General features: G+C 50.6%; 1 protein-coding gene across 1 annotated transcript; it reads right to left on the bottom strand.

Moving 5' to 3' along the window:
- Positions 1-1,911: 1,911 nt before the first annotated feature.
- Positions 1,912-5,665, bottom strand: LOC131592150 (probable G-protein coupled receptor 19). Its single transcript, XM_058863462.1, has one exon. It carries the CDS (start codon positions 4,321-4,323, stop codon positions 3,094-3,096), a length of 1,230 nt encoding a protein of 409 aa, XP_058719445.1. The 5' UTR covers positions 4,324-5,665; the 3' UTR covers positions 1,912-3,093.
- Positions 5,666-14,127: the final 8,462 nt, after the last annotated feature.

Raw genomic sequence — 14,127 nt, 5'->3', positions numbered from 1 at the left:
GATTCTCCTCAGAGGATGTCAGCTTGGGGCTCCAGCACATGTGTGCTCCTGCTCCCTGCTGATGGCAGAGGAAGACACTCTTCCCCATTTATTACACCCTGTAGTACCTGCTGCTCTTGTTCCATTAATTTTCACGGCTGCAGCACTTTCAGGCTCCAGGCATGGACAGGGACCTAAGTGTGCCACATTTGCTCTGAAAGCAGAGTAAAAAAATTAATCCTTCTCTGAGGGGGTTGTGACTAGGGATGATATCTCTTGCCAGCAGACAGAAGGGAGCTGGAGATTTTGAAACAGAAGTATGAGGAGGGATAGCTGACACCTGCACACTGTCTTCCATTGCCTGCTTTAACACCTGGGATCAAAGTGCCCCCAAACGCTTTTAGGATGCCTTGAGTGTGAAGTGCTTCTGATAGCCTGGATTTAAGGATGCTTGGCCATGCTCTGAGGAGGGGCTGGTCTGGAGCCAGTTCTGTGCAAAAAATTCTCAGAAATAACTGAGAATTTGTGACAGAGGTTTACAAACCCAAGATTGGCCTAGAGAGAGTGGATGAGGACCGACTATTCACCATGTACTGACTTTTGTCAGAGCTAGCTGAGAAGATAAAGAATAGGAAGCATGTACTTGAGATCCTCAAATGAAAAGAGGTCAAATCATTGGTTCTCAGGCATAAAGCTCCTGAAATCTGCTCAGATGGGCTTTGAGCAAGTAGAATGGGGCTGTTTGTCCTGTCCATCGGACTTTGTGACTAGGTCATTCTGGACCTGCTCTGGATTTACGGAACGGCACCAGTGTTTGGCAGCTACCCTGTGAAGGGTGTTCGTTCCTGCCAGTGACAGCTGGAGGCTGAGAGGATGTGTCAGGAGTTCTTATTCTTCTCTGCTTTCTCTGGTCTGTCCTCAAGTAACCAAGGCTACAGTAAACAATGGGGTACTGGGAGGGACAGGCTTCCACTCTGAACCCTACAGAACTCTCCTGTCAATTTTGTAAGAATTAAAAAAATTTTTGTAAGAATTAAAAAAAGGAAATTTTTGCAAACAAGGGGTGTGGCAGCCCAGGTTGGACCTTCCATAGGCCATATTTATCCAGCAGAGTGAGGGGAATTCACCAGCAGGATGCTAGTGCTGCCCTTATTTAGAGGATAAATCGTTACCTGTGTTTTCTGAGGGTGTGCTACGGTACTTTTGGGCAATGCTATGGGAATTGAGAAAATACATCAATATTCCACACATAGACTCAATCCAATTCTTATTAATGAGATTGATAACTGGGGGAAAGAAAAAACGGAAATAAAATTCTCTCTGTTTCAGGAAGTACAGATGATTTTGGTTGAATAAATTTTCATTCACATAGTCCATTTTAAATGAAGATCTCTCAACTTACAGTCCCTTCTTCCTCCTCTTCCTTTCATTAGGTCCTCTTCTTTACCTGCCAGTCCTTACCTTTACTGCCTTGCAGTCCTTCCTCCTGCTTTCCATCCCCTCTACAGATATTGCCCTGCCTGAGCACTGACCACACACAGCCTTCATGGGTGGAGAACATCAGCAAATTGGTGAGCACGAGGCAAGAAAAGGGGTTGGAGTGGGGTTGAAAGGGCAGGATGGGTCTGTGAGCTGCCAACTGCTGCTCTCTGTCATATGGCTCATAGCTGAGCTTGGGAAACCTCAGGTTTTCCAAGCAGCACAAAGTGGTCATCACACATGGTGAGAGTCCAGCACATGTTCTCTCATTGCTGACTACGCCACCCCCTGAACCATAACACAGTAATCCATCTGCTTCTTAGATGATGTTTTCCCTGCCTGGATGCTCAAGGCACCTCTGTATTTCCAAGCACTAAAATAGAGCTTCTGGGACCTAACCATATTGTTGCCTCTGAGTGATACACGTGGACCTATGTCCCCTAGGGAGGAAGCCCAGTTTGTGTCCAGAGCATGTCCTTCAAGAGGCAGGACCCAAGGTGTACACACCCACCCATGTCCCGCATGCACAGCGCCTATTTCCCGTTAGCTCATTAATGCTGAGGGCGACAGGGACCTGCAAAGAAGCTCCTGCCTCTCCCCCTGGTCTCCACTGTCATTCCCCATCTCAGCAGGACCGAAGACCCGTCGGGTTGCTTTCTCACTGTGCTGGTAGAGAAAGAGCAGCTGGAGTCGGCTCCACCTGCAGACACAGGGCCCCTTCAGGTCGTGTCCTCTGGGACACCTGCTAGGTTGGGACCTCTTCAGACATGCCCAAACAGTGGAAGATGATGCCAGGCCAGCATGGGACTACAGCTCACACTCCTGCTCCTGTTTGGAGCTGGTGTCACAGCAGTGACTCAGCAGAAGGGGCGCAGACCAGGAGACATGGCCAATTTCAGATGTGAGGAGGCCTTGGGTGCCCGGCACAGGCATGACCCCTTTTGCTCAGCAGCTCTTCTTCCTGGCTGTGCCCACCAGGCTGGGAGTAGAAGGAGCTTCAGGGGCTGGGGAAGGTGAGACCAAAGAGGGGACTTTTCCTGGGCAGTTTAGACCCTGAAACCTCTGGAGAGGCACAAGGACAAAGGTGCAGAAGCATCCAGTGCTGGCCCAGTGCTGACCCTGCTGGGCCAGTAGGGATTTTGTCACTGATGAGGCCAGTGGGCTCAGGCTGAAGCCAAAAGGGCCCTCATATGGACATCATATCTGTAGGGTCTCAACAGGATGGGGGGTCTCAACCCCAGTGCAACTGTATTTGTGGGGACATAATGGAAGGAAGCCTACATGACTTTGAGTGGATTTAGGCATTTATGCACCCATCCTGTAAAGGGATTAAAACAAGCAGCTTTTCTTTCTTTCCATTTTCCCTACAGATAGAGAGCATAAGGATCCTTGTTTTGCAGATAAACATTGCTTGAGATTCTGGGAGAAGAGTTTCTTAAAGCAGGGTGTAGTAACCAAAATGAAATTGAACAAATGCATCAAACCCAAGGCATTTAATAAAATAAAACATCTCTTCCCCCCACCCACTCCCCCCAAAAAGCTCGGTTAAAAATATGTAGCTATACATTTGTTCAAAAGGAGAGAAAATTCCTTCTTCTGGGGGTATGGAGTAACTTTTCAAAACAACAAAGCCCACTAGACAAATGTATTTGGGGGATTGGACGGAATAGGCCAGGCAAGCTTTCTTTCCTTGGCTTCTCTGTTAAAAGCATCATAGGTGGAGTCTTTGGTGACACTTTTGGCTGTAGCTGGAATATCTGCAATACCAACATGATTTTTTTTTGCTATCCTGGAACTGGTGGTGATGGTGTATGCATTGCTTCTGTAGCATTTCATGGCAGACATGCAAAAAGTTTCTTTCATCCCTCTTCTGAAGTTTGCATTATAGATTGAGTAGAGGGTTGGTTTAGAGGCTGAGGAACTGAAGGAGATCCAGGTGATTGTCAGGAAAAGCAAGGAGCTCTTTCTGTAGTCTGTTTCCTGCGGGTGCCACAACTGTACTGTGAAGAAAGGCAGCCAAGACAGGAGAAACATTGAGTTTAACATTAAGAACATCTTGATGGTTTTTACTTTTGTTCTTGGAACAATATTTGTTGTTCTCCTGACAGTCATTCCATCCGTGCCTATTCTCCAAATGTACTTAATGACTTTCTGGTAAAAAAGGCTAATGAGGAGGGATGGGATCAAAAACACCAAGAGGAGGTGGATGATACTGTAGGCAGATCCTTGCCAAGAACTGTGAAGAAAAAAGTTGCAGTGGTGGTCACTGTTGGAGCCATAGAGAAAACAGGCTGGTGATGCAAACACAGCACCACAGAGCCAAGAGGTCAAAATCATTTTTTTGGCTTTCCCCCTGGACACTTTGAAGCTCAGGGGGTAGACAATGGTGTAGAATCGATCCACGCTGATGGCGAGGAGCACATAGATCTGGACTCCAGGCGTGAGGTACTGGATGTATCTGACCAGCTGGCACACCCTGCTGCCCAGCATCCACTGCCCAGAGCTCAGCTGCAGCAGCAAGAAGGGCGCGCTCCCCACGCTGCTCACGAGGTCTGCACAGGCCATGGACACCACAAAGTAGTTGGTGGTGGACTGTGTCCTCCTGCTCCTGTGGATCACTAAGCAGACGAGGAAGTTTCCCAGGACAGAGATCAGCCACAGAGCTCCCCAAACCACGGTGGCAGCTGCAACTTCCCCCGGCCTCAGCCCATATTCTACCAGAGAGTGGTTCATGCTGGAGCCGGCTCCTGGGGGTGGAGGTTCTGCCATCTCATAGCCAGCAGGAGGGGTGGAGGCTTTGGGGCTGCTCGTGTTCTGCAGCAGGAGCAAGGTAAGGAGAAAAACAGGACCACTGCTGTTATCCATGCTGTGAGCAAACTCAGCCACGTCTTTTGCTCAGGCTGAAGACAGAGAGGGGAGAAAAGGTTCTTTTGAACAGCTGTGTATGAAAAGCCCATCTTAACCCACAAAAGAATATTCCCAGTAGTAGAAATATATACTGTGACTTCTGTATTTCTGGAATAACACTGAAATACAGCTTCTACAGGCTGTGTCAGGGGGATCCCACCCCATTCCCTGGCTGGTTTGAGGTGGCTGCCAGCCTTTCATGCCCTTTTACACCTTTTTCGCTTTTGTTCCTCACATCCCCACTCCACATCTGCACCATGTGCACCATGACCCCAACCCTGCCTTTGTGGGGGGAACAAGAAGGGCAGGACCTCTTGGTCAACATAGAGGGTCCCCAGGTAATAAGAGGCCTGCCTCAGTCCTGAGAAATTTCTGGACTATTACCATGTATGTCCACAAGCCCTGACCAGACCAGGTTATAACCCCTATGGTTTTCCTAGGAGCAGGATGTCTGTGGTGGGAAGCCCTTCCCTTGGGACTGGAGTGCTGCCCAAGGAGACTTCCTGGGATTGAGCACTCTCACCACCAGCCCCATACCTCTGGAAGAATGACTGTTTTGATCTTGAGTGATCCTTACTGTGGGTACGGAGGAGCCCGCTGGGCCTGAGATCCTTGCTCTGCCCTGGAGACAAGATACTTCTCTGTAAGAGAGGCACAATGTATCGCTCCCAGGGGTCTTTGAGTTAGATATGTTAAACTGTTGTGCCCCATTGGTGTTCCCCCCTGCTGTCCCACCCCGATACAGGTATCTCGGGCTCCCCCCCGCCCCTCTCCTGCCCTATAAATATCCCGGGTTTTCCCCTGTTCCGTAGATTCGCTGTTGCTGGCTCCCTTCGCCAAAGCTCTGCCTGAATAAAGGTTTGTGTTTAGCAGAACGCTGGACCAGCTTTCTCGTCCCTGCTTCCCGTGTCGCCTGCCTGCCGCCGCTGAGCTGAGCTGGAATCACTCGCCTGCCTGAAGCCGCTCACACGCGCTTCGGCCCAGCCCTTCTCAGGGCTGCTTTTCTAGAGAAGTCGTGGCACTCCGGCCTTTCTGTTGCCGCGGCAACTGGCACCTGACCGCGGGGCATTCGAAGAAGCCCCAAAGAAGCGTCCACCCGCAGCTTTAACTGCGAGGCGCACTGCTGTTCGAGCTGCCGCCCCTCAAAGAAGCTTCCTTGCGTTTTAGCAAGAGGCGATCCAAGAGGCTGCGACCGGGACCCTCGCTGACCATCTGGGGCAAGGAAGAGCCCCTGAGGACTGGCCGCCCAGGTGACCACCCGCCCAGCAGTTTTTTTTCACCCGCTGGCATCTGCCGAAGAGAAATTGTAAGTCGATCTGTGAAGGGTTTTTTTTTGGGCTTTTTTCTTTTTTTTTTTCTTTGCTGTTTTACTGCTGGGTGGGGAGTGAAAAAGGATGGGGAACCAGTCATCTGTACAGAGGCTGACCCCACCTGAGAGGGACTTTTATATCCAAGTTGTAAATACCCTAAAAGCGGGAAATTTTAAGTTTTCTAAAGGGGATTTAAAAAGATTTATTCATTGGGTTTTTAAACATTTTAAGATTAATTCGGATTCTGCTAAATCAGGAATTTTTTGGGATAATGTTGGGAGAAAGTTATATACAGTTCAAGCTAAGGGAGATTTTTCTGTTGCAAAGTTTTTTCCTGTGTTTCAAAATACTATTTTCTCATTGGAAAAAGAGGGAAAAAAAGAAGAGGGAGTTTTGGGTCCCCAGTTGAACCCCCCAACCCCGTCAGCCCCTCCAGGTGTCCCTGAACCCCTTTCCCTATCTGAGAGCCAGTCGGCGGGTGGACGTTGCCCCCAGGCATAGGGCTGCTGCCGTCTCCCTGACACCCCCCCACCGTCTCTCTACCCGTACCAGGGCAGCAATGGCCATGCCGCTCTGGGTCTTTCCTCTAACCTCTCTCTCATGCCCTCACACCCGGTTGTGTCCCCCCCAGTTCCTAGCGTTAGCACAGATGGCACCGGCAGTGTGGCCAGCCGTGCCATTTTGTCCCATTCACACCCCGATTTTCCCGCCCTCGAAGCCCAAAATGGCCACTTTCCCGCCTTCACCCCTTCTCTTCCTGCCGCGTCCTGTTCCCCCTCCCCCCCACTGCGTCGTTGGGTGTAACCGCGTCGGGCCCTGCCCCATCCATCGGGAAACCTCTCCTCGTCGCAGACCCCGGTCCTGTCCCTTCGTGCTGGGGCCCCGTCCCCAGCGGCGCTCCCGCTCCAGGGTCACAGTGCCCCGGAGGTCGGGACGGCTCCGGCCAGAGCGGGGCCATCTCGGCTTCCCCACCCGGCCACAAAAGGGCCAGCTCTAGGCACCCGAGCCGGCCCCGCGCTGCCAGCAAGTGCCCCCCATCTCCACTAGGAGATGAGAGCAGTGAATCTTCTTATTCAGATTCTGAGTATGAAGACCCCTGGGCTGAGGTGCAGAGGGAAGCCACACGAGCGGGGAACTCAGCTCTGTCCCAGAAAATACTTGCCTTTTCTGTAATAATGAGGAGAGACAGGACAGGGGCACAGGTTGCTGCATGGGAATCCCTTCACTATAGGGAACTGCAGGAACTTTGTAAAGCTGCAGAGGAACATGGCAGGAGTTCACATTTTTTTAAACACTTGCTAGAAGCCTCCTTCTCTGCCCATGTCATGGTCCCCCATGACATCAAAAATATTATGAACTGCCTCCTCTCCCCAGCAGAATACATGTTGTGGGAGAGGCAGTGGAAGAAACATTTAAAGCAATTGGCAGATGTTTATTCTAAAGATGCTAACAGACCTAATTTTACTTTGGAGCAATTAGCAGGAGAAGGAGATTTCCAAAAGCCCCAAGATCAGGCCCGGGATCTGCCTGAAGCAGCTTTACAAGATATAGCTAATGCTGCCAAGGTATCTCTTTTTACCACCCCTGATGATAAAGTGCCAAAGCAGTGCTTCACCAATATTAAGCAAGGGGCAACTGAGTCTTTTATTAAGTACATTGATAAGTTAAAAGTGGCCATTGAAAAGCAGATAGAGAGCCCTCAGGCACAAAAGGAATTATTAGTAAAAATAGCAATGGCCAATGCTAATCAGGAGTGCAAAGCAGTTTTGTGAGCCCTCCCATTGGACACAGAACCAACCATAGATCAGATGGTTGAAGCCTGCACCAAACACTCCTCTGCCTCAAGTGAGAATACGGTGGCACTTGCAGTGGCTAAAGGAGTGGCAGAGGCAATATCTGGAGCTTATGCTGCAGACCCCAACACAAATTGCTGTTTTAATTGTGGCGAGCCTGGACATTTTTTCAAAGACTGTCCGGAGAGACATTCTATACAACCGCCAGCCCACCAACGATTCCCCAGACAGAACTGGCATTCGGGAAACTTCAAGCAGAGTGCGGAGTGGCCCCGCGCTTTGACATCAAATCAAATGCTGCACCGCTCCACCCCTCCTGCCAAACCCACCATTCTGCCTCCACAGGGACCCCGATATCAAACCCAGCAGGTGGAGCGCTTCAGATGGGAACCTGGCGCCAGCTGGTAACTAAACTCTCTTTACATATGAAGGGTGACTGTATTTACAAAATCCCCACAGGGAAACGTGGACCACTGTCGCCCTGAAAACTCAGCTTCTGAGCTTGCTGACATGGTTTTCTAAGGACTTTCCCAGGACAGTAACTGTAAACATAGATATGTGTACATTCTTTCTGTTACACGTCTTGCGATGGACATCTCTCATGGCCGGTGCAGTGAGAAAGTGTTATCCTGACCATCCAATCCCTGGCTGTGGTCAGGAGCCTATAAATCCTGGAGGGAAAAATAAATCTCTCTCTTCTCTTCACCACACCTCGACCTGTGTCCGTGTGATCTGTTCATCTTCAGCGGCAACATCTGGTGAACCCCTACGTGTCTTGCACGTGTGTTACAGGGTACTGTCTAGCCTGTGGCTATGGATGGTTTTGGGCTTTCTCTTACGGAGGGCCTGGTTTTGGAGATATGGCGTGCAGTGCATGATCAGAGAGGAATTGATGTTTCTTATGCTGACTTTCAGCAATTGTGTGAGTACGGGAAAACTGAGGGGTTTTTCCCTGTGGTTGAATCGATTTTTTCTCAGTCGGCTTGGGACGCTGTAGGCGATTCCCTGATCGAGGCTCTGCTGGTCGGTTATGAGCCCCGGCTGCTCCGGTTGCTGGGGATCTGGCGAAGGTGCGGCTTTCTGAGGTCGGGTCCAGAGGTCGGCTCCCCCGGGATCGCCGGGGCCCCCGGCGGGTTGAACGGGGCCGCCGCGGGACCGGTGGGCGTGATCCCCCCTCGGCCGGCGCCCCGGCGGTGTAGGCCTGAGGCGGGGTTGGATCCCTGCCGGCAGGCTGTCCGGGGCGCCGCGGACCCGGGGGTGTAACTCCTCCTCGGCCCGCGCCCCGGCGGTGGAAGCCCGGGGCGGGGTCGCCGCCTCTACGTGTCCTCCCGGCGCAGACCGAGGGGGGAGTTCCTGAACGGGGGGCGGCGCCGGCCCTGGGGGATGCCTCGGGGTCCGTCCCATGTCCGTGCTGCGGCTGGGCCGTGCCCTGCCCCGCGGTGGGGGACGGGCCGGGCCTGGGCCCCGTGCTGGATTCGTGGGGCGGGGGCACGGGTGCTGCGGGTGCTGCGGACGCCGGCCCGGGTTCTGCCGGCCCCATGCTGCCGGATTTCCCCCCTGCGAGCCCGGATTGTCCCCTGGCAGCAGAGCAGGACAATGCCGCGGCTCTGCCGGCTGTGCCTTTACCGGCACCCCGGCCTCCCCCCGCGCCGAGAGCGGGCTGTGCCGAGCTGCTTCCAGCCCTCCCCGCCTCGGGTTCCCGGGCATGGCCCGAGCCTGCGGCTGGAGCCAGGCCTCCCCCGTCGCCTCCTGTGGCTGTGGCAGACCAAGGTCCTGAGCTGTTTACCACTGGCTCCAGTGGTGCCGCGGGGGAGAAGCCGGTGGCCTTGACGGGCCAGGGGTCCCAGGCTGCTGGAGCCTTTTCGGCTGGCCTGTGGACCTTGTCCTCCTGTAAAATGACTGTGCAGCTGAGTGTATCAGGCATTCCATGTGCTTCCGAATGCTTTGGTCCAGTGGGTGAGGCCGTGAGTGCTCTTCTTGTGGCATGGTTGAACACCACTGCTCAGGGCATCATTGCTCACCTAGGGGATGTTGATTCAGATTTCCTGGGGCGCATTTCTGCCATGGGTTCCACACTCACCCCTCCTGTTCCTATCCCTGCGGGACCTGGATTTGCTTACCTTGTGCCTTTTGAGTCTTGTGTTCGCATCTCTGAGAATCAGCTGTGGGGAGATGGTGGCTTCGGGTTCCCTGGACCTCCCTGGGCTCACGGACTGCTGTTCTGACAGCCAGGGATCATCCTGAACGGGTCTGCACCCTGTCCATCCTTGGTGAGATGCTGTCAGAGATTAGCTTCTGCGGGTTTTTGACACTGGCATGGACATCACGATTGTCTGGTTTGCTGATGGACCCTTGGACCCGATGCTGAGACATTCAACACAAGGAAGAACTAGAGACTGACTCTTTGTTCAGCAGATTCTGTTTTCCTTTCTCATGATAGACTAGTCACCCTCTGTGACTGATGCAAGAACAGTTGGATCACAGTGATCTGGAGTTTCAACCAGTCTCTGGGACATTCCTGTTTTCTGTATCAAGAAGAAGTCTGGGAAATGGAGGTTGCTACAACACCTCCAGAAAGTTACTGCTATGATGGAAAGCATGGGGATGTTGCAGGCTAGCATGCCTTCACCTGCCATGCTTCCTGCTGATTTGCTAGTCCTCATTGTGGATCTGAAGGATTGTTCTTTGCAATTCCTTTGCATCCCGATGACAGACCGAACTTTGTCTTTCTGGTGCCAGCTATCATTAATGCTGAGCCCACACAGAGATATCAATGGAGATTTGCCATAAGGCATGCAAAATTTGCCGGCATTTGCCGATGATATGGGGCTCTGGCCCTCTCTGGAGTTTGCAAGCAATTTCCTGCTGCTCGTCTCTACAACCTCCCTGAAATTATTTGAGGGTCAAAATAATTTTTGGGACAAACAGTCCCGCATTTGGAGGTGCAATTATTTTTTTTTGCATTCAGTGCAGACACTGCATGAATGATGTCCAAATATTAATGGACTTTTACATGGTTGTGTCCTTATATGGACTGACCACGACAGAACTGTCTCCCTTGTTTGGTCTATTAAAGGGGGACTCTGATTTTAAAGTCACCTCTGACACTGACTCCAGAGGCACAGTAGATGCTGGAGGAGGTTCTGCGAGCAGTTTCTGCTCCTCAAGTTTATTACATTAATCTTTGCTCCTCAAGTTTATTACATTAATCTTTCCATTGATGTCGCTGGTTTGTTTTTTTGGTTTTTCTTGGAGAGTCATGAGGCTGGATCAGCCCAATTGATGGAATCACATACTGCTGTCATAGCATTTCATACATTTTCCCAGGCACCTTTCAGTTTGGCCATGGATTCTGCCTCTGTGACCAAATTGAGAGCCATCCACAAGCAGGTGGTGATGTTGGACATTTGTTTCATTTATTTTTTTTGAGTTTTGTTGTTTTTTATGTTTAAAAAAAAAAAAAAAAGTTTTTTTTAATAATAACGAAAGGGTGAGATATCACCCTGAAATTACAGCCTTCTGATTGTATGGAGTATTGTATTTTTCTATTGTTTATTATTTTGATTGTTTATAATGTTGCTAGTTTCTTTGTTCCTTTTTCTTTATTCTTTTCTTTTTAATGAACCAAAAAGGGTGAGATGTCGCCCTGAAAACTCAGCTTCTGAGCTTGCTGACATGGTTTTCTAAGGACTTTCCCAGGACAGTAACTGTAAACATAGATATGTGTACATTCTTTCTGTTACACGTCTTGTGATGGACATCTCTCATGGCCAGTGCAGTGAGAAAGTGTTATCCTGACCATCCAATCCCTGGCTGTGGTCAGGAGCCTATAAATCCTGGAGGGAAAAATAAATCTCTCTCTTCTCTTCACCACACCTCGACCTGTGTCCGTGTGATCTGTTCATCTTCAGCGGCAACAGACCACCAGGTGGTCCCTCCAACATCTCAATACCTGGGGATCCTACCAACTCTCCAGGACAAATTCATACTGTTCCTGAGGTTCAGACTATATACCCTGGAGATGAAATTTCCATCTCTCTGACCTGCATAGACCCTCCTTATTATTTAAAGGAACAGACTCCTGTGGCACAAGCCTTTTTACTTCCTAGTGACTGTCCAGATCAGGTTCCCCTCAACCCCAGTGCTATGTGGACACAGGTTGTGGGCTCCTGCAAACCCATTGTGGACTGTAGCCTGTTTTGTTATGGGGAAAAGATTCAGCACCCAGGAATGCTAGACACTGGAGCAGATGTTACCATCATCGCCCGCTCCGAGTGGCCAGACAATTGGGAATTACAGCCTGTGGCAAGCATGCTGAAGCAGCCAATGTCCCTGACATTTTCGCACAAGCAAAATTGTCCCACCAGTTCTTCCACCAAAATATGCCTGCAGTGATGAGGATGTTCAGACTACCCAGAGACCAGGCTAGGGCAATAGTTGCCACCTGTTCTAATTGCCAGTCGTTCCAAATACCTGTCGTTAACTCCGGGGTTAACCCCCGAGGACTTAACAGCTGCCAGATATGGCAAACCGATGTCACTCACGTCCCATCCTTCGGGAGAGTCAAATATGTACATGTCTCCGTAGACACCTTCTCTGGCGCAGTGTTTGCCTCAGCCCATGCAGGAGAAAATGCCAAGCACACCATCCAACATTTTCTCCTTGCTTTTGCTACCCTGGGAGTCCCAGAACAAATTAAAACAGACAATGGACCTGCTTACACCTCTCACACATTAAGAGACTTTTTCAATGAGTGGGGGGTGAAACAAACCACGGGCATTCCTCATTCCCCTACAGGGCAATCAATAGTAGAGAGAACCCACCAAAACCTAAAAAGAGTCCTTGATCACCATCGGGGAGGAACAGAAATCATTCCTCCCATTGAGAGGCTCTGTAAGGCTCTATATGTCATGAACTTTCTAAATTGTTCGTCTACAGAGCCTGACCCCCCTGTAGTACGGCACTTCTCTAATTCGACCCATGCCAAACTCACAGAGAAGCCGCCAGTGCTGATCAAGGATCCTGAATCACAACGGACATCAGGACCTTTCCCATTGATCACCTGGGGGAGAGGGGGTGCGTGTGTGTCCACACCATCAGGACCTAAGTGGCTCCCAGGGAAAAATGTGAAACCTTATTTAGACCCTACAAACCCTGCACCAGATTCAGAACTTTCAAAGTCTCCTGAGACCCACACAGGTCCAGAAAAACAGCAGCCCACTGCAGCCTGGAAACGGAGACGTCGTTGGAGTCCACCGAACCGACCTGCCACCAGACCAACAACCAGACAGAGGCCAAACCGTCCTGCTACCAGAGCTGCAACGAGATGACTGCCAACATCACGCCTGACACCGTGACAGTACACAAGTCTTCTTAACTCCCTCCTCCTTCCCCTTCTCACCCTCATTGCCTAGCCCAAATTGCTAGTTTGCACCAAAGTGCACCTCTGTGCTGCTGCTGGTGTCGGGTCATGTGTCCCCAATACACAGAATAACCTTGCTTATAATTGTTTGGTTTTTTATTTTCTTTTTTTTTAAAGAGGGGGGAGATGGGAGAGGAAGGGGAAAAAGAAAATAGCTTCCCCTCTCCCCCTCCAAAAATCAGAGCTAATCTTTTATGTCCTATTGTAGAAAATGGAGAGCAAAACCATCCTTGAGTTCCTGATGTTCCTGATTATCTGGATTCTCCTGAAAACATCAGCTGTAGAGGCCTGGCTAGTAGCACAGCCCCAGGAGAATGTGTGGATCACCCTCGCAAAGACGCTCCAACAAGAACGCATGTGCTTGTCCATGGGCAGCGCCACCAACCCTCTGTCATCCTGCCTGGTAGGGATTCCTTTAAAGCCCCATGAATATCCTTTCACAGGGAAAGAACCCAACCCAGTAGACATTTAGGATGAGCGGACAAAGATCTTGCCCCATGCACCAGAGGAACCCCAGGAATTCGAGCTTCTGGGATCCTCCAAAGCTACCTATTGCATAAATTTTAATTATAACCCAGTAGCCAATGCATGGCCTGCCTCAAAATACCAAAAGGCAATTAAATCAAGGAAAAATGTGACTCCCAACAGTAAAATTTACAATCAGTCCAAATGGTGCAATTACACCAGCAGCACACAATCCGCCTCCTCTCACTATCCCAGAGTGCTGCCCCGGGGAGTGTTCTTGATCTGTGGGGATAGAGTGTGGGCAGGAATCCCTTCCCGACTCCGGGGAGGTCCTTGCATGCTTGGACAGCTTACCATCCTCACTCCAAATTCAACTCTAATATATGATTGGCTGAAAAAGAATGAATTGGCCCGCCAAAAGAAAGATCTCACCCAATTAAATGAAAATTGCAATTGCCAAATTAAAGATCGGTCCTACACAAAGAGGGTGGTGATGTCAGCATTTTTGCCGTGGGCAGCTGCTGCTAAAGCCCTTGGTGAGCCTTCTCACCTGGAGTGTTGGCTTGGTAAGCAGGCCAACCGGACCTCCTCTCTCCTGAGTGACCTCCTGACAGATGAAGAGACTGTTAGGCATGCCACGCTACAAAACCAAGCTGCCATAGACTTCCTTCTCCTGGCCCATGGACACAGCTGGGAAGAATCGGACGGTTTGTGCTGCTTTAACCTCTCCAGCCCCAGTGAAGGCATCCACGCCCGCATCCAGAGACTCCAA

This window comes from Poecile atricapillus, chromosome W, assembly GCF_030490865.1.
Source record: "Poecile atricapillus isolate bPoeAtr1 chromosome W, bPoeAtr1.hap1, whole genome shotgun sequence".
Lineage (NCBI taxonomy): Eukaryota > Metazoa > Chordata > Aves > Passeriformes > Paridae > Poecile > Poecile atricapillus.
The sequence above is the reverse complement of the archived record's forward strand: the minus strand, read 5'-3'. Positions and strand labels throughout refer to the sequence as shown.

What these genes read in the sequence shown, in the direction of transcription:
- LOC131592150 (XM_058863462.1), bottom strand. Translation starts at nt 4,323, where the DNA reads ATGGATAACAGCAGTGGTCCTGTTTTTCTCCTTACCTTGCTCCTGCTG.